The following is a 25843-nucleotide window of genomic DNA, read 5'->3' on the forward strand; positions in this document are numbered from 1 at the left end:
AGGAGGGGGGGACACGACATGGCATTCCTTAAATACTAAAATACTATTACATCACTACAATATGATGATAACAAAAAAGAATTTGTTACTTTTACAATATTCTAGAAGCTGAGGTCATTTTATACAGACTAGCCCCAAGAGGGCGGGCAAGAGAATGAGAATAAAACCAGTATATAAAATGCTATCCTGGCTCTCCAGTTAGGACCAAAAAACCCAAACAATCCAAAACCAAAACAAAATAACCACTCTCAACAAAGTAAAACCACCTTTAATTAAATTCCTACATAAAACAACATTTCTATGCAAAACAACCGTTTAGTCAAAAAGTAAATATATATGTTTAATTCTCTTTCAAATGTCAACAAGAATTGAGAGCTACCAGTGTTCTTTGGAGAACAAGCAGTAGTTAAAGTCTATCTTGCTGATGTTCAGAAACAGTATGTTACATCTTTTAACCAGCAGTTCCTATTGCACGTAACAAATTTGCTCTCCATTTAAGCACCTAAAAGCCTGGTACCTCACTAAATAAATTAAAACAAATCCAGTTTCTTCAGTAACCATCTTCAACACAGATATCTCGGTAAAGCAACATTACTGCAAGCTTTTAATAAATACAGAAAGATTAATGACTTCTCATTGGTGTTTTATGGAATTATCTTTTTTCATAGACACTTGCTTTCCAAAGCATTGTGGTTTTTGGTATGTATGCTCTAAAATTCACTGTACTATATTTAATGAAAATTTTCCATACATGTTTATAAGTCAGTACGTTTGCATGGCACACCTAATCTGAGGATAAGAATTTCTATGTATGGCTGTAAGGAATTTCTTGTTGAACCCAAAATAAATTCATCTCCTAAGGAGCTGAAAACAAAGCCCTACGGGCTGAATGGGAGACCATTATCAAGGGGGGATTTTCAGACATGTCTGGAATTGGCCCAGCTTTCTCTTACTGAAGGACTTCTTTTGTGTGTATTATGTCAGGGGAAGAAAACTGCGCAACCCTGAACATTTGGATGCTGCACCATTTTCAGAGGTGTCTCCCCTTTTATCACCACCTCCTCCCCCCATATTACAAATGCCTGTCTACTCTTTTGGCAGCAGTATAAGACATTAAGCAGCTCCCTGTAGTACAATGATACCGTGGTTGCTATTTACAGTAGAATTAATGCATCTGTGCCACTATGGCAGAATTCATATGAAAAATATACACACGGTCATTTTTAGCTAGATTAGAATATCAACAAAAATTTACTCTTCAAGTCCTGATTTTAAAACAAAAAACAGTTCTGTCAGAGGTCTTCAAACCTCCTAAGTGTGTTAGAGTACATTACCCTAACATATCAAACAAATATTTACATCTCCATAAAGTACCAAAGAATATTTAAAAATGCCTAGTAGCTCTCAGCGTGCAAAGTCAGCAGGAACTGATTATCCATGTTGTTCACTATTTGTAGAGACAGTCTTGGGATCAAGCATTCAGAAGCAGAGTGCAAAAGAATCAGAAATTATTTCAGCCCATTTCTTTTTGTTGTTGCCTTGTTTCCTTTCTTATTTAAATAAAGTTTCGGTGGTCCCTACTACAGATCCCATTCAAAAACACTTATCAAGGTAACATTCAGCTTAGTGCAAATCCAGAAATCTTCTAGGATCTGTAGTCTTTCCGAACAGTGTGAGCCATCCAGTTCACTTTAGTAGTCCAACTTTCCCGGAGTGCTTCATCAAATTTTTGCTTAAATTGCTTTAGTGCCTCTTCCTCACTCTTCCCTAAGGCAAGAGAGTCCTAAGATAGTAAAACAAGACAAAAACACACATGAAAAAAAAACTCTTGTTAGAAATTTTAAAACCATAGTTAGATCCTCCTTCACCTCTTAACACAATCCATGTTCTGCTTTTTTTTTTTTTTTTTTTTTTTTTAATATTTTGACACTTTTGCATCTATTATTCATTTAACAATGCATCAATGACATTTTCTTGGTTTAAAGGTAAAACTAAAAAATAATTAAGCAAGTTTCACCTTAACAGGTCTATGCTTGTGCATTGAGCCACGAGGCAAAACACCCGTGAACTGACTACATGTAAGATGCAGGGATGCAGAATTCATCATAGAATGGCTGAGAGGAACATATATTCACTGTTTCCTTTGACTCAGAGGACAAAACACAGACTTTGTTCTACAGAGCTGAAAAATAATACTTTGAGAACTCTATGGGAATCTTGAGAGAAATGGAAACCAATTAAAATTTATTCATCTTTGAATCAAAATTCATATACTGGAAAAATGTTAGGTCCTGATAAGTTATAAATCTTATTTTTACCTTGAGATACTGGATGTCCTTGACAGAGGTTAGCTCTGGAAGCCCTGCAGTTAACATCAGTGCAAAGAGTGTTATAAATAGATTTCCATGTTTTCGTAGAATCAAGTATGCTTCTTCACAATACTGGCGGAACCTTTATATGCAACCACAAAACACATGCCATCAACACAACACGAGAACCTACACAGCTGACAAACATGTAATCATTTCTAAAAACTGTTATCTGGACTAAAATATACATCCTAGGAACATGGTAGTAGAAAGGACAATCAACATTTATAGGAAAAAGTGCAGAGATGTCTAGAGAACCTCCAATGCATTACTACAAAATATCACATACCTGTCTAAAAAGTCCTTATAACATTTGTACAAAAGTCCAAAAGCTTTACAATAAGCAGAGTTCTTCAGAAAGCGCAAAAAAAGCCAGAGGTAATGCCAGCATTCTACCTCCCTGATAATTTGGTAGGTGAAATGCCCTGGTGATGATATGTAGTGGACCTATGGTGGAAAGTCAAAGGCTCTATAGTAGCTCCTGCCGATCCAGCCTATCCCTGTAAAGTAATTCCTTCCTGCTACCATGGTCAAAATTGAACTGACTGCCACATTTGGCATCAAGAACTATCATACAGACAGCTGAGAACTGTGGAGGAATTGTTAAGTGAGGCAGGACATGTGAATGTTGAGCAGTTGGGAGACAATGGGCTGGTGAAGCACCGTACTCAACTCACATGAGCCTTGGCACGTATGCAGCTGGCTGAGGGCCAATCAGGCTCAAGAACACGATGCCCTTGGGCCATCGGGGAAAGTCCCTAAGGCGGGACAGGTAGCCAAAAGAAGGAGGACCAGACTGAAAAGCCCGGGAAGTGTTAACCAATCCTGAGCTTAGTTTCTGCAATATGTATGAGTTGATTATGTTCAAACTAGATAAAAGACGACTGAGCTATCCATTAAAGTTGAAGTTCACTGTTCACTCATATTGATGTGCTGGGTCTTCCTTCCGTCGGCAACAAATTGGCGCCCGAACAGGGACTAGTCTGAACAGGATTTGGACACTGCTGGCAGTGATCCAGGGCCACGGTTGGACGGAATAAAGGAGAAGCCGGTCCTGCAACGCAGCCCAGGAGGTGAAAAGGACAAGAATCCCTGCACCCGCGCCGGGAAGGTGAAAAGGACGTGGAGTCCCCGCACCCGGGATGAGCCTATTTAGGGTCCCGCCGGAAAAGCGCCGCCGAGGTCTTTGCAAAGGCTGCAATCGACGTATATAAAGGTATGAAAAGATAAGCGGCGTATTATTTGCTCAAATGCTTTTTAGAAAAGCGGAGCATTTTAGATACAGATTGTAGAAAAAGATTTGCCAGGGTTATTAGTATATGGGCTAGCTAAGGGTTGTTTTACAAGGCCTGATACAGTTTTTTGAACAAACAGAGTGGCGTAAATTTGGAAATAAATTGTTTGATGATGTTAGGAACGATGTTAAGTTTACTGGGAGATTTGATGAGGCCATGGAGAATAGTGGCTAATGCATTAGCCACACATAAAGATGAACAAACAGTTGCCGCTGCTGCAACAGAGTGGTCAGGACCACCAAGAAGGGTTAATAGTGTTAATCCACAGCAAATAAATATGGAAGGAACAGATTGCCCGTTGCCACCTTCCGTTAGAACTTTTACTATTACACAGGGGGCCTCGGGAATTTCGGGGGTGCCTGTGACAATGTCCTCTGTAGCAGAGGAGGAGCTCTCACTACCAACAGCTCCAACTGCTCCAATAGAAAGTGAGAAAGGAGCAAGTGAAAGGCCATCAAATATAAATCCCTTCACAACGGGGGTGCAGGGAAGAGCAGGTCTATGGAGGCAAATAGCAAATGAGGCACTGCGTGAAGGGAATTATGAAACGGCAGCACAGTTAACACAAGCATTTCCGGTAGTATACTCGCCACCAGATACACAGGGGAATGTGACCGTTAATATGACAAATTTAGACTGGAAACTATTAACTCAATTACGATCTACAGTAAATGATTCTGGTTTAAAGGGGGAACCTACTCGGCAAATGTTAGATTATATTTGGGGAACTAATATATTGCTCCCCGGGGACATACGTGGTATAATGAAGCTGATCCTAACACAACATCAACAGCTTCTTTTTAATGCGCATTGGCAAAGTGTTTGTCAAGAGGCAGTAGCTGTGATAAGGGCACCTGGAGATCCGTTGTATGGTGTCACGTTGGAGGAATTGATGGGACTAGGACCATATTATAGATTAGAGACACAAGCGTTGCTGGGTCCAGACAAAGCTAAAGAATCAATGAGATTGGCTCGAAGAGCCTTGGACCAAATTAGAGAGCCAGGGGGGATACCATCCTATATGGGCATCAAGCAAGGAAGGGAGGAACCATTTGCGTTGTTTATTGATCGAGTAGCAAACGCAATAGAAGCGGCTGGGGTACCTGATTATCTAAAGGGCACTATTCTAAGGCAGTGTGCAATTCAAAACTGCAACCCTTCAACTCGTAGTATATTAGCTACGTTACCGGGGACATGGACAATTGAGGAAGGGTTGGAAAGAATGGCTCAGGTACCAGTAGGCCAACAGGCTATGTTAGTAGAGGCAGTAAAGCAATTAGGTGACAGCATGCGAGAACAGGCACAGGCTGTGAAAGAGCATGTTCAGTCTAGACAGAGTCAGGTCCTTGCAGCTCTTGCTCCTTTGCAAACCGCCGGTGGTCCAGTACCACCCCCTAGTAACCAATTACCACACCGCTGCCGATGTTATCGTTGTGGTGCTTTTGGACACGTGAGACGACACTGCAAAGCTGGGGCAGTATGGTGCTCAAATTGTCAGTCGAACAATCACAAGGAAGCGGCATGTCGACGCAACGTGCCGGGAAACGGCCGGAACAGCGGCAAGAGTCGCAAACGCCTCCCGTGGCCGCTCCGCTCCCAGCCCCGGCCCCGGCGCCAGCACCGGCCGGGGCAGCGCGGCCGCGGGCGGCCACAGGGCTGGTCCCGGTCCCTGTGCCCGAAGTTTCCCAAGCCCGCCCCGCCGAGGATGGTGGAGGCCGTGGACAAGACGAAGGAGAAGCGGCTCGACAGGCTGACCGGGGAGCTGGCCCAGAAGACGGCGGAGCTGCTGGAGGTGCGGGAGGCCTTTGTGCAGCTCTCGCAGAAGCAGCAGGAGGTGCAGCGGAGGGAGCGGGTGCTCAGCAGGCAGGTGGACATGGCAATGGAGATGATCGCGGCCTTAAAGCAGCGCCTCAGCAAGTTCGAGGAGGAGACAGAAAAAGAATTGCAGGGAAAAGCCAGGCTCCAGCACTTCATTGAGAACCTGCTGCAGCGCATGGACCTGGCAGAGAGGCAGCTAGAGTATTACCAAAACCAGCAGATCGCCTGCAGCTGTATAGCAGATGTTACACGCTCTTTCCTAACTAGTAATCATGTGTCTCATCCATTTGTGGTGAATGGTCAGTGGCAAAAAGAAAAGGGGGAGAGTAAGGGGCGGCAAAGACAGAAACGGTACCAGGAGGATGCCACTGACACTGACGGCACGGGTAATAGCAGTAGTATAAGTGACACAGGTGCGGGGCGGCGGGCACCAGTGTCCTGGAAATGTGATGGTGAAAAGGACTGTGACAGTGCAGAACATGAAGAGAATTGTGGCATTGTGACTTGTAGTGCAGCAGAATTTACATGCAGTAGTGGACAATGTATTTCCAAAAGCTTTGTCTGCAATGGTCAAGGTGACTGCTCCGACCACTCGGATGTATCTTTGGAGCAGTGTGGCTGCCAGCCTGCACCTCTGGTGAAGTGTTATGTGAGTGAGGTGCAGTGCGGCTCAGGTGAAAAAGACTATGACAGAGATCCTGATTGCAAGGATGGAAGTGATGAAATTAACTGCCGTTCTCAGACTTGCAGGCCAGACCAGTTCAGATGTGAAGATGGGAACTGTGTTCATAGGAGTAGGCAGTGCAGTGGTGTGAGAGACTGTCTGGATGGCACTGATGAAGCAAACTGTAACGATGTTATTCAGTGCTCTGGACCTGGCAAATTCAAGTGCAAAAGTGGAGAATGCATAGATATCAATGAAGTGTGTAACCAGCAGAGAGACTGCAAGGACTGGGGTGATGAGCCCCTGAAGGAATGCAACATAAATGAATGTGACTGTCCAGCTGGGTTTGAGTTTGTAGACAAGAGAAACTGTGGAGATTTTGATAAATGTCAAAACCCTGGTATCTGTAGTCAAATATGTATCAACCTGAAAGGTGGCTACAAATGTGAACGTAGCTGTGGATATCAGATGAATCCTGCTACAGGAACCTGGAAAAGGCCATACTGGTACAAAAATACAAATAACACCTGTGATTACAATGACGCTGCTAAGCAGGGTTTAGGGGTTCATAGCATGGAGATGATGAGGAACCACCCGCGACACGTCATTACATTAAGTCTGAAAATGATAATAAATGTATTATGAGAGTACTGTACCGAGATATGAAAACGGGACAATGGCTGGGGCCTGCTGATGTGATTTATATGGGGCGAGGTTATGTGTGTATCTCTTCCCCTACAGGGCCAACCTGGGTTCCTAATCGATGTGTTAAACCAGCCATTGAAGAAAAGTCAAAATCGATCCTCAAACCAATATCAAATCAAACCGGACAAAGTTCATTTTGCCTATTCCTCGCTTCTGCGTCTGATCCTTTCGTTGATGAGTTGGTTATGTTTGAAATGGTAAAGGGATCATACGCAAAAAATTGTAGTACGAGATAGTTGGTTTGAAGGTTGGTTTAAATCTGTTTTTGGGAACATGGGTGGATGTTTTTTTTCTTCGTCAAAGAGGAACTTCGTTTTCTACTTATAGTTATATTGATTATAGTTGCTGCAAAATAAAAACGGGGGAATTGTGGAGGAATTGTTAAGTGAGGCAGGACATGTGAATGTTGAGCAGTTGGGAGACAATGGGCTGGTGAAGCACCGTACTCAACTCACATGAGCCTTGGCACGTATGCAGCTGGCTGAGGGCCAATCAGGCTCAAGAACACGATGCCCTTGGGCCATCGGGGAAAGTCCCTAAGGCGGGACAGGTAGCCAAAAGAAGGAGGACCAGACTGAAAAGCCCGGGAAGTGTTAACCAATCCTGAGCTTAGTTTCTGCAATATGTATGAGTTGATTATGTTCAAACTAGATAAAAGACGACTGAGCTATCCATTAAAGTTGAAGTTCACTGTTCACTCATATTGATGTGCTGGGTCTTCCTTCCGTCGGCAACAGAGAACTTGCTCAGTATCCCTAGACAGGTCACTGTATTCTGCCCACTGTCTAATCTGTAAATTTCCACAGGAAACTGGAACACCCCTTCAGACTAAGGAATTACACTTCAAAGAAAAATTCTCTTCTGCAGCAATTTTCAGGCAAAAGTGGAATCCTCCTGCCATTTAAAGTACACCATATTCTGTAGGTCTTGCAATAGCACAGTCACCTAATAGCCTTTACTTTATGCTTTTAGAAATGGAGCTATGGGTTGATTTGGTCACTCTCCAGGAGAGAAATGGTTCACTGGCAGATTTTTTCCCATTCATCCTAGACACACCATTACAAATGTATGCATAGCTGCATCTTCCAGAAGTAGCCATTATATTTCTCAATCCATATCTAAATGCTTAATTTTATTTCTCTGACAGTCAATTCCTTCTGTGAAGACTGATAGCAAAGTGAGAGCAAAACATCCAGAATGACTGTCCCATCAGTTGGTGGGAGTGACACAGAAAGGAAAAAGAAAAATCTGCCTTAACAAGTGGGATCTAGGAGTGTAGTTTTCCATCATCACATGCCTTTGTTTTCAATTGTAGGTCTCTAACCCAAGATGGACTAGCACACTGAATGCACACTGATGGACAGAAAGCGGAGAAGGGAGTTTGTCCTTTAAGAACAGTGCTTCATCTTGCTTGAAAAATAGTCTGTGGAGTCCCTCCCAGGTGCCTAGTGCTGCTGAAGGTTTGAGTGGGAAACAAACAAACAAAAACAACAACAAAACAAGCACAGCAGAAGCTGCCATCTCCTGCATCATCTACTGAAGACAAAAAGGGACTGTACCTTTCCACTGCAAAACCGCAGTTTCTGATGCACAAAGTAATCTTTATACATATTCCAGTTTAAGTACAGATGTAGATTGTAACATAAATGTGTTGACAGTTACATGGGAAAATTAGCAAAACCAAATCCACAGAGGTTCTTGCTGTGCTGTATATTATCAGTGGAGATCATCTCAGTTACAAAAGGAAGAGATCAAATAATACTCACCGACCAAATTTTTCAGTGTTCCCTGTTTTTCCTTGTTGTATAACATGAATGAAATCATAGGTGAGTATGAAAGGTACCCGTTCCCTTTTAATTCCAAACTTGGATTTGAAGTTCCCAAGAATATGCCCAAAATCTATGTGAAAGAGCTAAAAACAAAACAAAACAAAAAACATAGAAGTGAATAACTTCTCCAATGAACAATTTCATTTTTCTAATACCTCTGCAGGATGCTGGTATCAAGAACAGTTACCTCATGATGTTATTCTCCATAGCCCATGGCTGCAACACTTTTGGGGTGTTTAGTTTTACAGTGTTTCAAGATTTATTTTAAAAGTCAGTGATATCAACACTTTTATGAGCAACCACTGCTACAAGTTAACATGGAAAAGACTAACTCAGTTTCAGGCTTCTGACATCTTACTGGTAATATCAGAAAAATTAGCCCAGCGATCATTGTATCCAAGGGCTTCCTACAGGCAGAAGCAAAGCTAGCAGAATTTATATTAACCCGAAGGAACATGTGACAGTTTCCCCATTTCATAATCAACGATAAGGGCATTTCAGCTTTCTTCTACTAGGTAAAGACTTAAAAGAATACTGGAAACATCTATAAAATTCTCACTTTTATAACCATTTCCAGTGTTTTCTAGGCAGGAAAAAAAAAAAAAAAAAGAGTAGAAAGTAACAATTCAGCAAGCAAATGCATTTTTATTTTACCTAGTTTCTAGGTTTTGAGGTTTATAGCCAAAGAGTAATACTGGCACTCAGCTGCATATTGAAAATTTCTGCAGCAGTAGGCTGTAGAGACTAACTTCAGGAGAAATACATTGCTTGGAACTGTAATTTGTGTATTTAAGGATGATCTTCTGCAGGATATTCTGAGAGGACTTTTATTCAGTGAATCTGAACCATTAACAGGCCTTTCAGATGCTCTGAAAAATTTCTACAGAACAGTCTCACAGACAAAGAATAGCTTACTAAACAGGCATTGGTTGTTCCTTCAACTAGTCTTACATTTAAACCTTTCTTTAAAGCTCTCCTCAATGCTCAGTAAATGAAAGAAATCCAACAGCTTTTAGACATAATTCTACTGAGACACTAAAGAAATCAGAGTTTTCAAGGTAACCCTTGTACAAAGGAGATGCTGTTGTTATTCTGCCTACAAAAAGGATTTTTACCTGGCCATTTTTTCTGACCATGATATTGTCACTGTGTCTGTCACCAATCCCCAACACGTAAGTAGCTACACAGTAGCCAGCACAAGACAGAGTGAATTCTTCAATGGCTCGATCCAAGTCATCTCTAAAAACACCAAAACAAATATTAGTGCATTCTACTAGTAATTCATGTCATGCCTTAACATCAAAAAGGATGTGAGAAAATATTGAATTGTGAGAAAATATTGAATTTGAAGAGAGAATACTGTAGAGAGGGGCTGCACAGCCACAAGCAGCTATGGAGAATGAGAGAAATCCAAATACTGTGAAAGGCAATGGCACCAAGATTTAAGACCCGTGTCGTTTTCTTGGGGTTTTTGTTTGTTTGGCCTAGTCTAGAATAACTTATTCAACAATATGAAACCAGAATGCTTCAAATATCAGAATTACGTCTGGACCGCTCTTTGAACTCCAAGGGCAACCTGAATCTGAGTCAGAGTTTGATATACTATAAAAAAAAAAAAGCATACCTGACAGAATAAACACACATTCCTTAACACCTATAGCTTATAGAAACACTTAGAGAAAATATTTACAGAAATTACCCTAAATTGTATTCCTTCAGCCAGTTTAAGAGAGCATCTTTGTTGAAGGCAGCAGCAGCAGCAACGTTGCTACTATTTAACTGAATATCAGCAATGGTTTCTGAACTAGAAACAGCCTCAATAAGGCCAGAGTGATCTCCAGTTGCTAAACAGCCATAGGGCAATATCCTGAAACAAAATGAAGATTAATGTTAAAAACAAAAATAGTAAGAATGCTTCATTAGTATATAGATACTTTCAGAGGGTTGAACATTCACTTAACTTGAACATTAAACTCTAGAAGTTAATATACATATATTACTTGCAAAGTTAAAACATCAGCAATTAATTTAAAACATTTATTTTTCCTACTGCATATATATATCTAGAAAAAGAAATTATGAGCAACCCTTATTTTTCCATTTTACTGAAGAACATAGTTACTTGTAATTTTATAGGAGAAACCATAGAGGGAGCCCTTTATTTGCATTTAATTTCCGAGCTAAACGAACAGCTGTTACACTCAAGTTTATTCTCAATTGTGTAAATGGAAACCAGGGTCTTATCCTTTTGCCCTATTCTTCCTAACTCAACTTAAAATGCTAAAAAACACTTTTGAAAATATACGCACAACATACTATTTTCCTGGTATCGCTAATTTTAAAGTGTAGAAAGCTAATGAAAAACAGGAATACATCTTTTGATTCACCTGATACATAGGAATATTCCTGTGCATTTATACACTATCTCTAATAAAAAACTCTACAACAATATTGTTGCATTAAAGACATACATAACCATTTGAATCAAGTGGACGTGTCTAAACAGGTAAGTGCATTTTTCCAAAGCTTTTTGTTTGTTTCTGAGGAGTAAAACCATCACATTTGCTTTCTTCAAAAGCACTGCACCACAAATAGAGGTGTCTACTTTCATTTTAGGCATCTTGGGTCAGGAATATTCTCTCAACTCTGGACACAGATCCACATATTTAAAAAAAAAAAAACAGATACCTATGCAAAATCTAATTGCAGTACGCAACTATAGAGTAGGACTATAAAGATTTGCAGGACATTAAATTTGCATGTGTGTATAGACAGAAGGCACTGCTGGAGGAGCTATTCTCATCTGTATTTATACACAAAACAGGTATTATGTTTGATTGATTCAGAGAAGAAGCACATCTCTTCACTGAGACAGCCTACTATCCCCTGCCACAGAAGAAAAATAAATAAAATTCCAGAAAATTTAATTGTGAAAACACAGCTGAAGGGGTATAAGCAGTAAGAGCCCTAGAGCTGGGGATTCTTTTCCACTGGCAACAAAACAAACAGAAAAACAAATTCAACAGGGTTTTTAGAAGACAGTTAACTTCAAACCACCAACAAAAAAGAAGTGCAGATTTGGAACCTTCTTTCCTTTAGTATTCTGATATATTTCCCAATTAAAAACCCCAAGTTTCTGTGCTGAAGGGTTCTTCCAGCGAACAGCAGGGCGAGTGCAATTACGGAACGCCAGCACTCAGGACACGAGGAAGCACTGCCCATCCTTATCACGACACGACAAACGTAAGCCAAGTATTGCCAGGTTAAAGTGCACGCTGGCCCTCTTCCATGGCATTTCAACCCACCCTACTTGCAGCTTAACTGGGCACCCGTCCAACAACTTCCCCTTCAAAAGCAAACAATGATGAAAGCCTTCGGCCCCTTGAGGACTGTATGCTTACAACTGGAGGAAAAAACATCCTTGTCAGAGAGACACTTTGACAGGAGTCAACTTAGGGACAAATCCTCTGGGTCCTTTCCATCTCATCCTGGTCTTTCTGACTTTGACATCTGTCAGCAGGATACGCGCCCTACTTTTTAATGTCGTATAAAGACCACTGACAGATCAATACAGCGATTCTGGATTGATAGATAGGATAATTTTCTTTCTCCGCTTCATTTTTTGTCAAGCACCATAAATGGAGGGGAAAAGATGCTTTAATGCTGATCTTTATTTCAAGAATTTAATTATTTCTAAGTACAAGCCCAAGTTCTGGGACTTGATCAACACCTTCTCTGAAACTTCGTGTGCAGCAGTTTCAAGACAATGACACACTTTAAACTTGTAACAAACATATTTTTCAAAGCTTTTGTGAACTCTGATTTCACTTGCACAAAACCACTTAATATCAGACTTCACACAAATCGAGGCAGTGAAAACAAGAACTCATTACAGACAGGCAATGAAATGAAAAAGTTGTTGGGAGAACTCCCTCTGTCTGCCCAAGAAGTATCTAGGTACTGAATACTTTTATGACAATTCACCACAGTAAAGATCACTCAACAACAATTAAATTCCTCAGACTTAGAAAAGCAACAGAAAATTCTAACTTCTCCCTTAGCACAATTTCAACGCTGCAATACAGGTAAAGCAACAGCAACACCTTTTGGTGCAAGGTCTGCTCTCAAAGCTGCACACTGCAGACCCCCCAGCATGCCAGGAAGACAGGCGTTCTGCTCCTCTGCAGTGACAGGTATTTGTAATAGTCAACTTTCCATTATTTTTACGAGGAATGTTTATGTCATCTGCTATGATTATGCCCACATGCATGACTTCAGACTTATTTTTGAAGCACAAATAACAGCTGTAGTTTTAACTTTTCAGGGGGTTGAACCTCTGAAAGTCTCCTTCTGTCACTCTGCAGCTGCAACCTCAATATAAACATCGTTTAAGTGAGTAAATTTGTTCCCTAACTGCCTATACTTAGAGTACAAGAAACAGGTAGAGAAACTACACAAAGAACCGAGGAAGTTTAGTAGCACATACCTTGCTAACGTCAGTTGAAATAGTTTGCCTAAGAAATTAGTTTGTAAGGTTTTTGTTTGTAATTTATATTAGAATTTAGTATTAGAATTAGTAATTTATATTATTATATTATAGTTTGTTTATAATTTATTCCCCCCCCCCCAATTACTCTGGTACTTGACTGACTAATGCCTAAGGTGAACTGAACTCTGAGTCAGCCTTCTCCAAATGACAGAGTAGTGTTCATCATTGCTGATGGCCTTTGCTGTCTAACGGTTGGGTATATACTCAGGAGCAGATGCAATTTGCACCTGAAGTTTTCTTCAGCTCTGCACTCCACAGTCCATCCAGTGACAGCCCAGGATGAAGGACCTACTGGAGAACACTGTTGCATCCTGCTGCACACACACAAATTTCCTTTTCTGATACAAACCCTGGTCTTGTTCCAATATTTAGTGAGAATGCACACACAGGAACCTAAACAACAGAACGTACCATGTGTGAACTTTACCCATGAGACAAATTAGTTGACAGTTAAAATCAAGCAAACAAAACCAAAATCATTCTCCTTCACCTTTGCAGATCTCAAAACCCACATATATTTGGTGCCCCTCTCCAGAGCTGAGAAATCCCACTGGGAATTTTGTGCTTGCTTTACACTTCTAGTAGCACACACAGACTGGTCTAAGATTTCATATTAAATTACTAATGAGTAAGTGATTGGGAATTGCAGCACAATTATAAGGAAAGTGATCCTACCCCGAATCCCTCAATGGCAGCATATTGGCTGCCATCTGATCCCTGCTTCAGAGAAGCTATAAGATCTGCTGTGACAAGATATTCTTGACTGGGAGTAACTTCTCGAAGAAGACAGAGGCAAGCAGCCAGTGTTTCTGCACTTAGATTTGTAAAACAAGTTAGAAGCCCTGCTTTTGCTTGAATGGAGTTATCAAGCATTCTGTAGTGGAAGAAAGCTGAAAAGCACAAAATCCATTATGCATCCACAAAAGGAAAAAGGGAAGCAACAGCATCAGGGAAATGTAAACCTCAAAGGATGATAAAGAGCAAGAAGAAAAGACTCCACTCATTGGCACTGATGTATGAAGTAGGCTTTTTCAGGAAATCATAAATATTTGACACTACTTTTTCACTTGATAGAGATGTCTCTTAACCTAAGCAAAGAGAGGTCATCCAAAAGTCCTGACTCATGAACAGGGCAACAAAACTCATTACTACTGCTGCTGATTCATAGATTTTGGACTCATCTCTTCTTAATAAGTATGTAAACTGCAAACATAGATTAGAGATCAAAGTCATAACTTAGCTGCCCTGTCATCCTCCAGGTGGTCAGAGGGCTGTTTTGCCCAATTCTGTTGCCAGTTAATGCCATTTCTGAACCTCTCCTTGACAGTTGCCTCGTTAAAATCTTTGTAAGATGTAAAACTATAGCCCTACCTCAATGCCAGGATTTTATTTTATAATCAGAACTAAGAAAGGATGAATGGAAGGAAGATGCTCACAGTTATGTAAATAAATGAAAGAGGCCAATTTTAGAACTGCCATTCTCACTATTTCCCCTTTCTACATTTTTCTTCTTATGAGAGTTTTAAGAAAAATCAGAGCCACATTTTGGTTTCCCTTTGTTGAGTTTAAAAAAAAATGCATTAGTCAGGAAAAGCACATTTGATGACTCCCAATCACTATTCCTGTTTGCTAGGCACAGTGTGTGGCCCTGGCTGGAACCACAAACTAAGCTTCTGGGAAGGCAGCAACTGAACTATGCCTCATCTGGGATTCCACAGCTGCCAGAGGTTGTCCTTGCCCCTAAATGCTGGATCAGTCTCCTCACAGTCTATTTATAATGATATAAATTATCTAGTTTCCTCAAATCAGTGTTCAACTTAAAACACACTCAGCTACCTCATAGCAAACATGCACTTCCAGAAACAATCTTTAATTCACTTTCCTATTTTATCCCATACTTCACTCTAAAGAATATTTCCGCAAGTAGCACATTTTCCTGAAAGGTTAAGAGATTATCTGTGGGCTGCTGTTACGTGCTTTGTGAAGCACGTAACGCTTGAACAACAAAATTTGAAAAAATGAGATGAAAAAATCCAAATGAAGTATTTCAAATGATATTTAAGGATTTCTAGCCTTATAAAAAACAGTTACAATTACAATTAATATAAATGATTTCAGCTATCTCATAGGCATACAAAATTGACCTTATGGTGTCCAAACAGTTTGTAATAAAATATGAATCTGATACGAACCTATCTTCATTAGAACTATTTTTCTATCAAGAAGTTAGAATTTGACAAGTACCTTAACTAAATCTGGTGCATAGATTGGCTGGAAAAGCTTCCCTCAGACTGGAGGGAAGTATTATAATGTTGAACAATGCCTCATACTCTTCGGAATAGCATTCCTATAAAGAAGACAAGCTTATCCTATCAAGTATATGAAGGTAAGAAAGCTGCTTTGGATAAGACTTCAAGATTCAAAGATATTCCTGGTCTGAAAAATGTTTTCTGACATCCAAATGGTGTTTTAACAATAGAAGAATGCTAAGTGAGACTTCAGAACGTATGTTAAAGGTGTTTACAATGCCTGCAAGCAGGAATGGAAGCTTTAACACAAATTATTATTGACTTCAACTTCATAAAAACCTCTTTAGTACTAAATACACTAGGACACCATGTTTATTCTCCACTGATTTTTATAATATTAGAACTACATCATTGAAATGGCATCAAAAATACATTTTGAAGTACAAATTTTGAGGAAGCTGCAGAGTTGTATTTTTTCCCAATATAGCAGTGGCTCTAAATATATCACCTTTCCTGCCAGCCTCATCTTACTACAGAATCTTGTCTTACACATGAATGATCACCTGTTATTTATCAGAATTCAAAAATACAACCGAAAATATGCAGTAATTGGGAATAGCAGGTAGCAAGCATAAAACAGATGGAAATACTTTTTCTTACCTAGAAATAACAAGATTTTCACCACAGGCTATTGACAAGGCTAAGAATATTAAAATGTTTAGACTCCAGCAACCACTTATTTGTTTTCAGCCTTCAGGCAGAGTATGTAGTTGCCCACCCATCCAGACCGTAACACCCTAACTCAGAGGCAAGAATAGCACAGCAGGCAGACTCAAAAGCATTGCTAAAGTCAGGGTAAGGACATCTCCTCAAATTCAGTCATTTTATCACAGAAGGCAGTCTGATTAGTCAGGCACAATTTACCCCTGGTAAATCCATATTGACTGTTCCCAATCTTCTATCCTATATAGTACGTAGAAGACAGACAAACCTGTTACATTTGGTAGGAAATTGCAAAATAAAAATAAAACAAAAACATACTTGGACAGAAATGTATTCATTTATGGCCATGGCTGTACAAACCATACGTACCATTAAGAAATAAGACCAATAGAAATAAGAAAATGTTAAAAAAGAAGAGGTTGATTGTTTGGCTATTCCACAACTCTGGTAATTCTCAACCAGATAGCGAACTTTTATAACAAACAGGCCTAACCTCCTATTACCCCACTCTCAGGTTAGAATGCCTAAAGTTGACTAATTTCTAAAGCGTGTTTTGCCTGCTAAAAAAGCCTGTGTATTCCAAATGCAAACCTCAATGACTAACTTTTAACCAGTACTGCTCAAACACCAGATAGATTACAGAAAGCCTTCACATAAAGATCTTTTCATTGGACAGAAGATTTGCATTTTACATTGGTACCTCACTCGCACACGCGCAGTAGAACCTAAGAGCTGTAATTCCCATAAATCACAAAGTGAACTCCCATTTTTGCATACACCTGAAAAGTCTATGACAGTTAATAGACACAGTAAAATGTTTTCATTTTCATTGCGGAGAGTGCAATTTATAATCACCATGGCGACTTAGATACTCTGTGAAAGATACAGTGCACAAGGACAAATATCCTGCTTGATAGTAAGTAAAAATCTCAATGCTTAACTTCACTTCTTACATTATTTCTTTTCATGGCTAAATTATTTTGTAATGTGGGCCATCTGGGGAATAAACTGCAAAGAGAAGCCATGCAGTTAGGTAAGTGCCTTCTATAGCCTGCTCACCTTGGCTATGACAAATGAAACCTTTTGGCATCATTCCAGATGTTTAGGGGAAAGCATATGAACAGGAAAGCTTTACTGGTAAGAGTGGACTCTCCACTGAAATAAACAAACCCTTAAGAGATCCTTACCGGAGATCCAGGCCAGCTTCTTTCCAAAGTATGTCCATCAAACGCAAAATCTGGAGTGTCAACATGTCCTGCCGGAGATCTATAATGGAAGGTTGAAATTGCTACTTCAGTTTCTCAAGAGTGTTGTAGATAAACCATCTAATATTTATAAGGCTTTCAGAAAAAGCTATCTAAAAATCCTCAATCCTAAATGTGAAAGCAGGATTAACCGTATCATTACGACTGATAACATCTGTAGATTGAAAACTAGTCAAAAAGATGCTTAATTTGTTTGCTGATGCAATAGTAAGCCCTGTTTAATTTATGGCAATACAGAGCAACAAAGCTTAAGTGCAAGTGTGAGAATAAAGAAAGAAGTGCTCAGCACTGCTTACCATCACCATTTTTAAAGATGATCCCTACAAGATCTCCTCCAAACATCTTATTGTTGTATACTATCCATAGAGGCTTCATTTTAGAATCCATATATCTACACTTCTCAACGCTAGAAGAAAATATAACAAATGCTATAGTCAACTAAAAATAGTTCAGTTGAACAGGACTAAGCATTGTTCAAAAACACAACAGAAAATGTAGATTTCCAGTTTGGAATTACTTAAACATTACCTCAGCTTTCATTCAGCTACTATGCTATCAGCACATACTGAGTTATGGATGAATCTGTCAAACATCAACTATGTTGAACACCACAACTGGCACTTTTAGACTTATATTTAAATATGTTTAGCTATGGTAATACGTTCACTAAGAGAGTATTAAGTTTCCTTGTGGATCACAATAATCTTCAGACTTTACTGCTATTTAACCTCGGGAAGATTGCCAACAGACCTTCTCTCACCATAGAAAGCGTTCCCTGTGACAGCATATCTGCTAAACAATACAGCCAAAGGAAGTTCAAGCACATAGGCGTTTCTACTTTAGTGTTCCCACTCAAAAGCTACAGTGAAACTTTATTCACTCATTCTTAACTTACTGTAGTTCTGAAAGTATAACAGAAGGATTCAGAGGAGACTGGAGGTCAGAAAGTGCTTCTCTGTAAGCATTTTGTTTCAAACACGTGTGCATTGCATCTTTTCCTTTTGCTTTGCTTTGTTTCATGGCATTCAGCTTAATTAAGCTGTTTAAAGTCTTCATTTTATTAAGGGCTTCCACCTGAAAGAGATATTTTATCTTTAAAACTTACTGGTTTGACTTTGCATGTAATACAATATAAAATTGTGTATGAAAACAAAAAGCAGTTACCTGAAATATAAAGCAATTTTACAACATTCTATAAAAAGGAAATAATAATCAGAAATTAAGATGGCATTTCTGAAACAAATGACAATAGACTTTTGGAAATTATTTATGTCCTGGAAGTACCATTTCTGTAACAAAAACATGGATGGGATGAAATCTCTGAAACCTCAAGTCACTTTTTAAAGCAGGACTTAGTATCTCCAACACAGTGACATTTTAATGTATGACAAATTTACAAAAAATCCTCCTTCAAAATTCAGTTTCCATCACAAATTAAATAAGGCATAGCATAGGTGCCTCAATCAATACTAAAGTCAACAGAAATTGAGTGTTTCATACTTCTACAAAAATCAAACATTACTTGAAGCAATGGATGAAGATGCTGCATTATATGCATCCAGTTAGTTGCAAACAACATATGGCCACATCACAAATTGCAGACATTTGTCACATACATAACTACACATGTTCAATATTTAAGACTCTGCTCTGCAAAAGTTTGTTCGTTAAAACCCTGCTGAAATCAGGCATAAGTTAAATGCTCTGATCAGTTAGGATGCTCCAAATCTGCATGCATCACCTAAGCAATATTTACTTTTAGAATGTGTAAAGAATAGTTTAGCTTTTTTTTTTCTTCTTCTGTTTTAGAAAGTTTTCTAAAAGTTTTCTACCAGTACAGTTTGTAAGAAAACAAGTAAACTAGCAATGTAAATATACATAACGTTAACAGATAAAAGCCCTTTGATAACAAACCTACATAGCATATACAACGAACATAGTTTCTACGCTGCATCTACATCTAAGCAACTTGTTAGCAGAATACGAAGTATACAACAATTCACGGTAGCCATAAGTTAACATGCTCAGCAATGTGCTGCAATATTCTCTAGCAAACTGCATCAATTTAAATAATTGTAAAAGATTATTTCTATTCAAGGAAGCCTCAGTCTAACTTATAAGGTGCTGAGTCAAGACTTACCACTTTTACAGACAGACTGAACCCTGTTAAGCAGGATGCTGTGGAAATTGTATGGAGTTTGATTATAAAACTGAGGCAATGGAGACCTGCCAGGTCAGCCATCTGTCAAAACTAAAAGCGCTCTGCTTTTCCACTATTCTAGGAGCTGTACAAACATCAGTGACAAGGGAACAAAATGGAACCTGTGTTGTACAAACAGGAACTTTTTGAAGTATTTCTACTTTGAATTTCTTCCGTGTTTGCACAGTTGGAAATTTTTTTGCCCCTTCTTTGATTGTACTGACATTTGTTTCCTGTGAAGTGCACAAAAACTTTACTGACCTTAGGTCTATTGCTTAAGCATTTCATCACCTAATCTTTTTATGATTTTGACAATACTAACAAGCACTCATGTAAGAGATGGTCTTTTCAATGGTCTGTGAACTGCAGAAATAAGGAGCACAACAGTACATGCCTGTTCTGTTTGTTTCTTGAAGTACATTTTCAATATTGACAATATCAAAACCGTTAGAAATAACAAACATCAGACTAACATTTACTGAGTTGCCTTTTCTGTCCTTATTTTTCCTTGATGTAGCAAATACATTAATTCCAGAGCTACAATTTTTAAGGATTTTATGTTAGCAATCTAAATTTTCTTGCTAAAATTGCATTACAGCCTTTAGAACATGATTTGCGAGTCTCTATTATTGATCTGCCAATAAACTTATTAGTCTGTTTAAAAGTAAATCTCTTTTTTTTTTTTTTTTTTAAATGGAAAATCTGTATTAACACTAAAATGAGTATTTGGTTTGCTTCAACACCTGTTTCCAGGGAGTACTGCATTATTCTACAAATAGAATAGACTTTCGCATTACTTTTTAGCAAAAGCTGTAAGAAGCAATCCAGGATTTATCCATATAAAGTTTAGATAGAAATGTAATAGTTTATATTAAACAAGCTGCTCTGATGGGATGGGGTGGAGGTTGGGGGTGTCACAAGTTTTAAGTGCATATAAACCCTTCCTCACCTAATAATCTGGACAGTCTACTTTTCTGTCTGGTTCGTATGCATAGTGCTGAAAGTCCCTGCACTTCTCAGAACACTATAAAAACAGGGCGCTGCCTCGGAGGCCCCACAGCACGAGCTGCCTTCTGTACCAGAGAAGACTGCTCCATAATTACAGCCATCTATTCAACCCACTCATTTCTCCCTCTCATTCATGCTTCCTTCTCTCCCCCCACATTCCCTCCTCTCTCCTAAACAGATGGACTTTGTCAAGGTAACCAATATGACCCATAGGAACACTGGAACAAGCATTTGAGTTACAAGCTAGACTAAGTCAAGTTTTAAAGAAGGAGGGAAGTTTATACCTGTTTAGCAAGCACTTTCATGTGAGCAACACTTCCTCGGCAGTAAGCTTCAAGTATCAAACCAAACTGTATTGAAACAGCAGGTATGTGAACCTCTGACCTATAAGGGAACATCACAGACGAAAAGCATCTTATCTATCAAGACAGACCACATAATTTTACAGACTGGCATTTAAAGCAAATAAAGTGGAAACAAAAAAAAAATGCTTCATGGTCATTAGAAAAAATAAAAAGGCAGATTTCAAAGGAATTAACAAAACACTCATAAGGAATGGTGAGTTTCAACACATGCTACTTGATTTTAGGTGATTTTAGGTCTAGGACTGTTCTGGAAGCAATAATGATAAGAGGTAGTTACTGGGTATTTGTTTTCAGGAACCTCTTTTATTAAAGAAAGTAATATTGATGGAAGATGATATTGAGAGTCAGGGCTGATGTTACACTGTGTGTTCTCAAATCTTGGTAAGGAAAAGCCAAAGTTTCCCTGAGGGGTACACTTGGAAAGAAACACTGAACCATATTTGCAGAACGAATTATTCTCCAAAACATTTTCATGTAGTACTTGCTCTTGTTATTTAGAAATATTAGAATAATTTAGTTGTATTTTGAAGACATAATCAACCTATAAATCCATCCTGCAAGATACCTGCAATTCATAGAACTGATCATCAAATGTAGCAACAACACGCAGAATTATTTTTATTTTCTGTTAGTCTTTGAAAAATAGTATTTTTCCCTGTTAGGTATAAATACTGTATTTTTACTGCAAGCACACTCAAAACAAACACTAAACTCATACACAAACCTAACTTACCAGTTAGCTAGAGCTGACTGCAGTTTCAAGTATTTTCTTCAAATAGTGGATTACAAAGCATAGTAATATATTTTAAATAAGAGTCTGGCTTTGATCTATAAATGCCAAAGGTAAAAAAAAAATCTTGATCTGCCTATGAGAAGCCTAATCTGGACCAACAGTTTCAGAAAGATGTAAGGGAAAAATTCTTACCTTAGATGCCAAAACAGCATCTGTCCTATTCTCCTATTAGCAAGTGCTCTCTCTAATAGAAATCTGGAGAGAGCGCAATCAAGAAAAGGTTCATATTTCAGGACTTGCACAAGTTGAAGAAGATACTGAGAGAGCTCTTCATCGCTAGAATGAGGTACATAAAATGAGTTGATAAAAAGGTAACTAGATTAATGACATTCCAGAAATTCAGATGCATATGCCAAACCCAACTATGCAAATCTAGGTTCAACAGGAAGTTTATCCTAATCTTTCAGTCACAAGGAGAAAAATAATACACAACTTAGTGCAATTACTAGATTGATCAATTTATCATTAAGTTAAGAGAATCTTAAAGTCAAACCTTTAAGTAAAAATGTCATTTAATCACGGGCCTTTACAAGATCAACATCTCAGCCTGAGCTCTAGGTTAAGCATCTAAGAGATTAATTATTTCATATGTTTCCAGATTGGACATTGGCTCCACTTCGACCCCTCAAGCTCTGATTGAGGAGCTGTATCTTTGGAATCACTGAAACCTAGCAGTCAGCTAACTCCTACAGGCACGGGCAAGAAGGGCACTTGAGGCAAAACTAAGAATACTTGCATACCTGTTCCAAAATCAGGAAAGCAGTATTCATTCTACTGAATGTAATTCATTGACATGTCTTAAGATGTTAGTGCCTGTTACCTGAAAGGTGTTAATTTATTAAGATAGATTCACAAACTGATCCATTTAGGTAAAATATTGGTGGTGCGTTACCAAAAACATAATGTTGTTTAGAGTATGAGAAAAATCAGAGACAAATCTTTCGGACACCAAGCAATGCCCAAAGAACTTATATTTCAGAAAGGCAAATTTAAGCACGTAGCGACAGTTCTTAAAAAAAAAAAAAATAAAAGCTTCTACGTTAGTTAACTACTGTAAGTAATACTGACAAAATAAAAATAATTCCAATAATGTTCTACGAAGGCTTGTACCTACCCCCTCCCACAAAAAAAAAAGCCAAAACAAACCTCTTAACATTTGACAGTTATGTTACTCCAGAACAAATCTGAACTTTCCCTGACTTTTTACATTCAAGTATCTTTCCTTTTATAAATGGCCTGAAGAATTCAGATTGTCTGCCTAGGATGAAACAGGAACCTTCTGCACATCACGGAAGGATTTCAGAGATGCAAATACTGGACTCTTTTGTTCTCTTTATCTTACTCTGAAACCCTTCAGTAACTTGGTCAAAATATTCAATCACACTGCATTGTATTTATTTTTGTCTACCGTTTTATTTCAGCTAATGGTATCACCTTTAGGTTAGAGTGGTTTTGTTTTTTGTTTTGTTTTGTTTTTTACCAGCTGCCTTTTTAAATAAGGTGGAAACTGATTTCTGATACCCAACTGAACATAATTTTGCTTCAGAACCAGAACTAAGAGTACTAGAAATAATTCCAGATGTACAAATTCTGTATTATTTGGATAGCCCAGCAGTTAGAATTCTTGTTTATTTGAAAGAAGTCAAAATATTTTTTTTTCAAATATATAGCCTTGACCATTAAAAAAAAAAACAAACAAACAACAAAAAAAAAACATTAAACTATCTACCACAGAGACTTTAGAATTCAAGGACAGGAAATGCAGTAATGCTGCAAATGATAATGTTAAACAACACATGCCCTACGTTACACTGAAGGGCAAAATTATGTGTGATAAAGGAAGAACCACAGATAGTACAGGCTACTATCGAGATCAAACAAATTAGTAATTTTTTAGTTTTTTTAATTGTATGCTAAAGCTTATGTTTCTATTAAATGATACAGCTAATACTTGACAAAATGACAGAGTAGATAGATAGCACTTCTTGTAAATATTTGATTATTATACCGTTTTGACTTTTCATCATTAAGAAGTTCTCACAATATCTGGTTCTCCCTTTGTCCAAGAAAGGAGTGAATACAACTCTCTCTGGGACAAAGGTACACTATTTTTTTCTTAGCAGCGTGGAAAATAATAGTCTTTGAATATAAGATGTCAGAGTAAAGGGGTTTTACGTGGCTTCCAATTTGTGTATCCAGAAAGACTGCTTAATGTGGTCATTATTCACAGCAGACAGTCCATTTAAATCTTTCCTCTTGGGGTTCTTTTTTCCTGTAGACATACAAAATTAAGTTTCTTCCCCTCGAGAACACCTTGTATGCTGCACTAATACGATATACTCACCTCATTTGCTTTAAACATCCCACTGCATATTCTCTCACGTACTGGTCTGGATAATTGAAATCCAACAATTCTAATGCTTCTCTAGGCAGCAGCTTGGGCCATATCTGAAGGAGAGCCTGAAGCTGTTTTAAAAAGAAGACTATCAGGTTACAGGTAAAGTAACTATTTAAGAAAACAGATGGGTGTAACTGCCCATGAAAACATTCATACTAACAGAAGAAGAGAAACAGACTGGTCTGACTGGATAAAAAAAAAAAAAAAGTGGGAAAATGGTCCCACTTCTGGCTGAGTTTAACAACCTTTAAAATTATCCTGATGATTTTTTGGCAGTAGACCTCATTCACATTTACTCAAAAAATCTGTTTCTTCATACATAGACAAGATGCACAGTAAACAATAGTTAGGTAATGCCAGATGTGTATTTTAGAAACTGAGTTTCAGTAAAATTTAGAGAATGTTGTATTAACACTCTCATAAATATGTAAACATCCTGGTAAAAATACAAGTTTGCTCTTAATAAAGGTTTTAAGATCATTTTTGTTAAGAGAGATCCTTACCAAAAATATATATCCATCTCAACCAACGAAGCATTTTCTTACATATACACAGTAATGGGCTTAAATGCAGAAAGGATGATTCAGATAGATATTAATAATTAAATAATAATAATTAAAACCCCAAATCCTAAAGACAACGATGTGCTAGAAAAAGTTGAAGAAAAACTAGTCTCTTATTTTGAACTAAGAAGAAAAAACATCTAGAGGTCGCATAAAATAAACTTACTGCATTTTATTGAGGCTACCCACCAAGGATATGTTTTAATTATATATATATATATATATATATATATACACACACACACACAGATATAGCAATAAAACTAAGAATACACTATTAGTCAAAATAAGTCTGAACGTGTAAATACAGTATAGAGTGTACACTTTTTCTTTTCTATGCTAAGAAGCCGTAAGTCATGATAAAATTTCTATTCAATCGTTAGCCCATGAGGGTCAAACACCACCAGTCTTTATATCAAGAAGCACTACAGCCATCAACACTTCCATATCATGAATACTTGTACTGAAATTCTCAAATAAATACTAACACTGAGCAGACACTTAATACCATAAAAGCAGATGTTGAAAATGCAAACAGCAGCTATGCCTGCCAGACACACAATAAGAAACTTCAAAACAAATGTCTCAGAATTTCTAGACAACCTACTTTAAATCAGGTGCAGAACCCACATAAACATAGAAATGTTTTGTTAATAATGAATGATCAAAATGAATGAAGAATCTGAGTTACATTCTGAAAAGACAAGTGTAAGTGGCATTACTTGCTTCAGAATCAGGCAATGAATTTTGAAAGCTGTGGTCGGCAGTACGTACATTCACTGTGAATTACATCTCAAGATACAGACCTCCTAACTTTGACTGCAGCAGTACTCAATTTTTGAAATAATTTCAGAAGTTAATAAAATGAGAAAATGTTAACTGATGTGACCTAGAGGAAGTGGGATCTAACTGGCCTATGACACAAGCAAGAAAATTCACCAAATACGCACTGCTCTGTTTACATTCTTCCTCGGAACTTTTATTAAGAGAAGCACATTCCAGCCAGCTCCATATCCCAGGTGCATTGCAACTGGCTCAAAAGGGCAGGTC

At 38.3% G+C, this 25843-nt stretch overlaps 1 protein-coding gene across 5 annotated transcripts in view; it reads right to left on the reverse strand.

Annotated features, from left to right (window-relative positions):
- Window positions 1-250: 250 nt before the first annotated feature.
- PIK3CB (phosphatidylinositol-4,5-bisphosphate 3-kinase catalytic subunit beta) overlaps window positions 251-25843 on the reverse strand; it is a 109884-nt gene continuing 84291 nt past the window's right edge. For all 5 annotated transcript variants that reach the window (XM_068691578.1, XM_068691579.1, XM_068691577.1 and 2 more), the window contains 11 exons: window positions 24177-24298; window positions 21965-22108; window positions 20959-21058; window positions 18362-18540; window positions 17763-17872; window positions 17389-17467; window positions 10380-10547; window positions 9796-9919; window positions 8618-8763; window positions 2319-2451; window positions 251-1783 (listed from right to left, as the gene is read on the reverse strand). In XM_068691578.1, coding sequence (XP_068547679.1) covers window positions 1646-1783; window positions 2319-2451; window positions 8618-8763; window positions 9796-9919; window positions 10380-10547; window positions 17389-17467; window positions 17763-17872; window positions 18362-18540; window positions 20959-21058; window positions 21965-22108; window positions 24177-24298 — 1443 coding nt within the window. In that variant the 3' untranslated portion in view covers window positions 251-1645. The remainder of the gene's footprint in view (window positions 1784-2318; window positions 2452-8617; window positions 8764-9795; window positions 9920-10379; window positions 10548-17388; window positions 17468-17762; window positions 17873-18361; window positions 18541-20958; window positions 21059-21964; window positions 22109-24176; window positions 24299-25843) is intronic.

Source organism: Anas acuta, chromosome 9 (genome assembly GCF_963932015.1).
Source record: "Anas acuta chromosome 9, bAnaAcu1.1, whole genome shotgun sequence".
Taxonomy (NCBI): domain Eukaryota; kingdom Metazoa; phylum Chordata; class Aves; order Anseriformes; family Anatidae; genus Anas; species Anas acuta.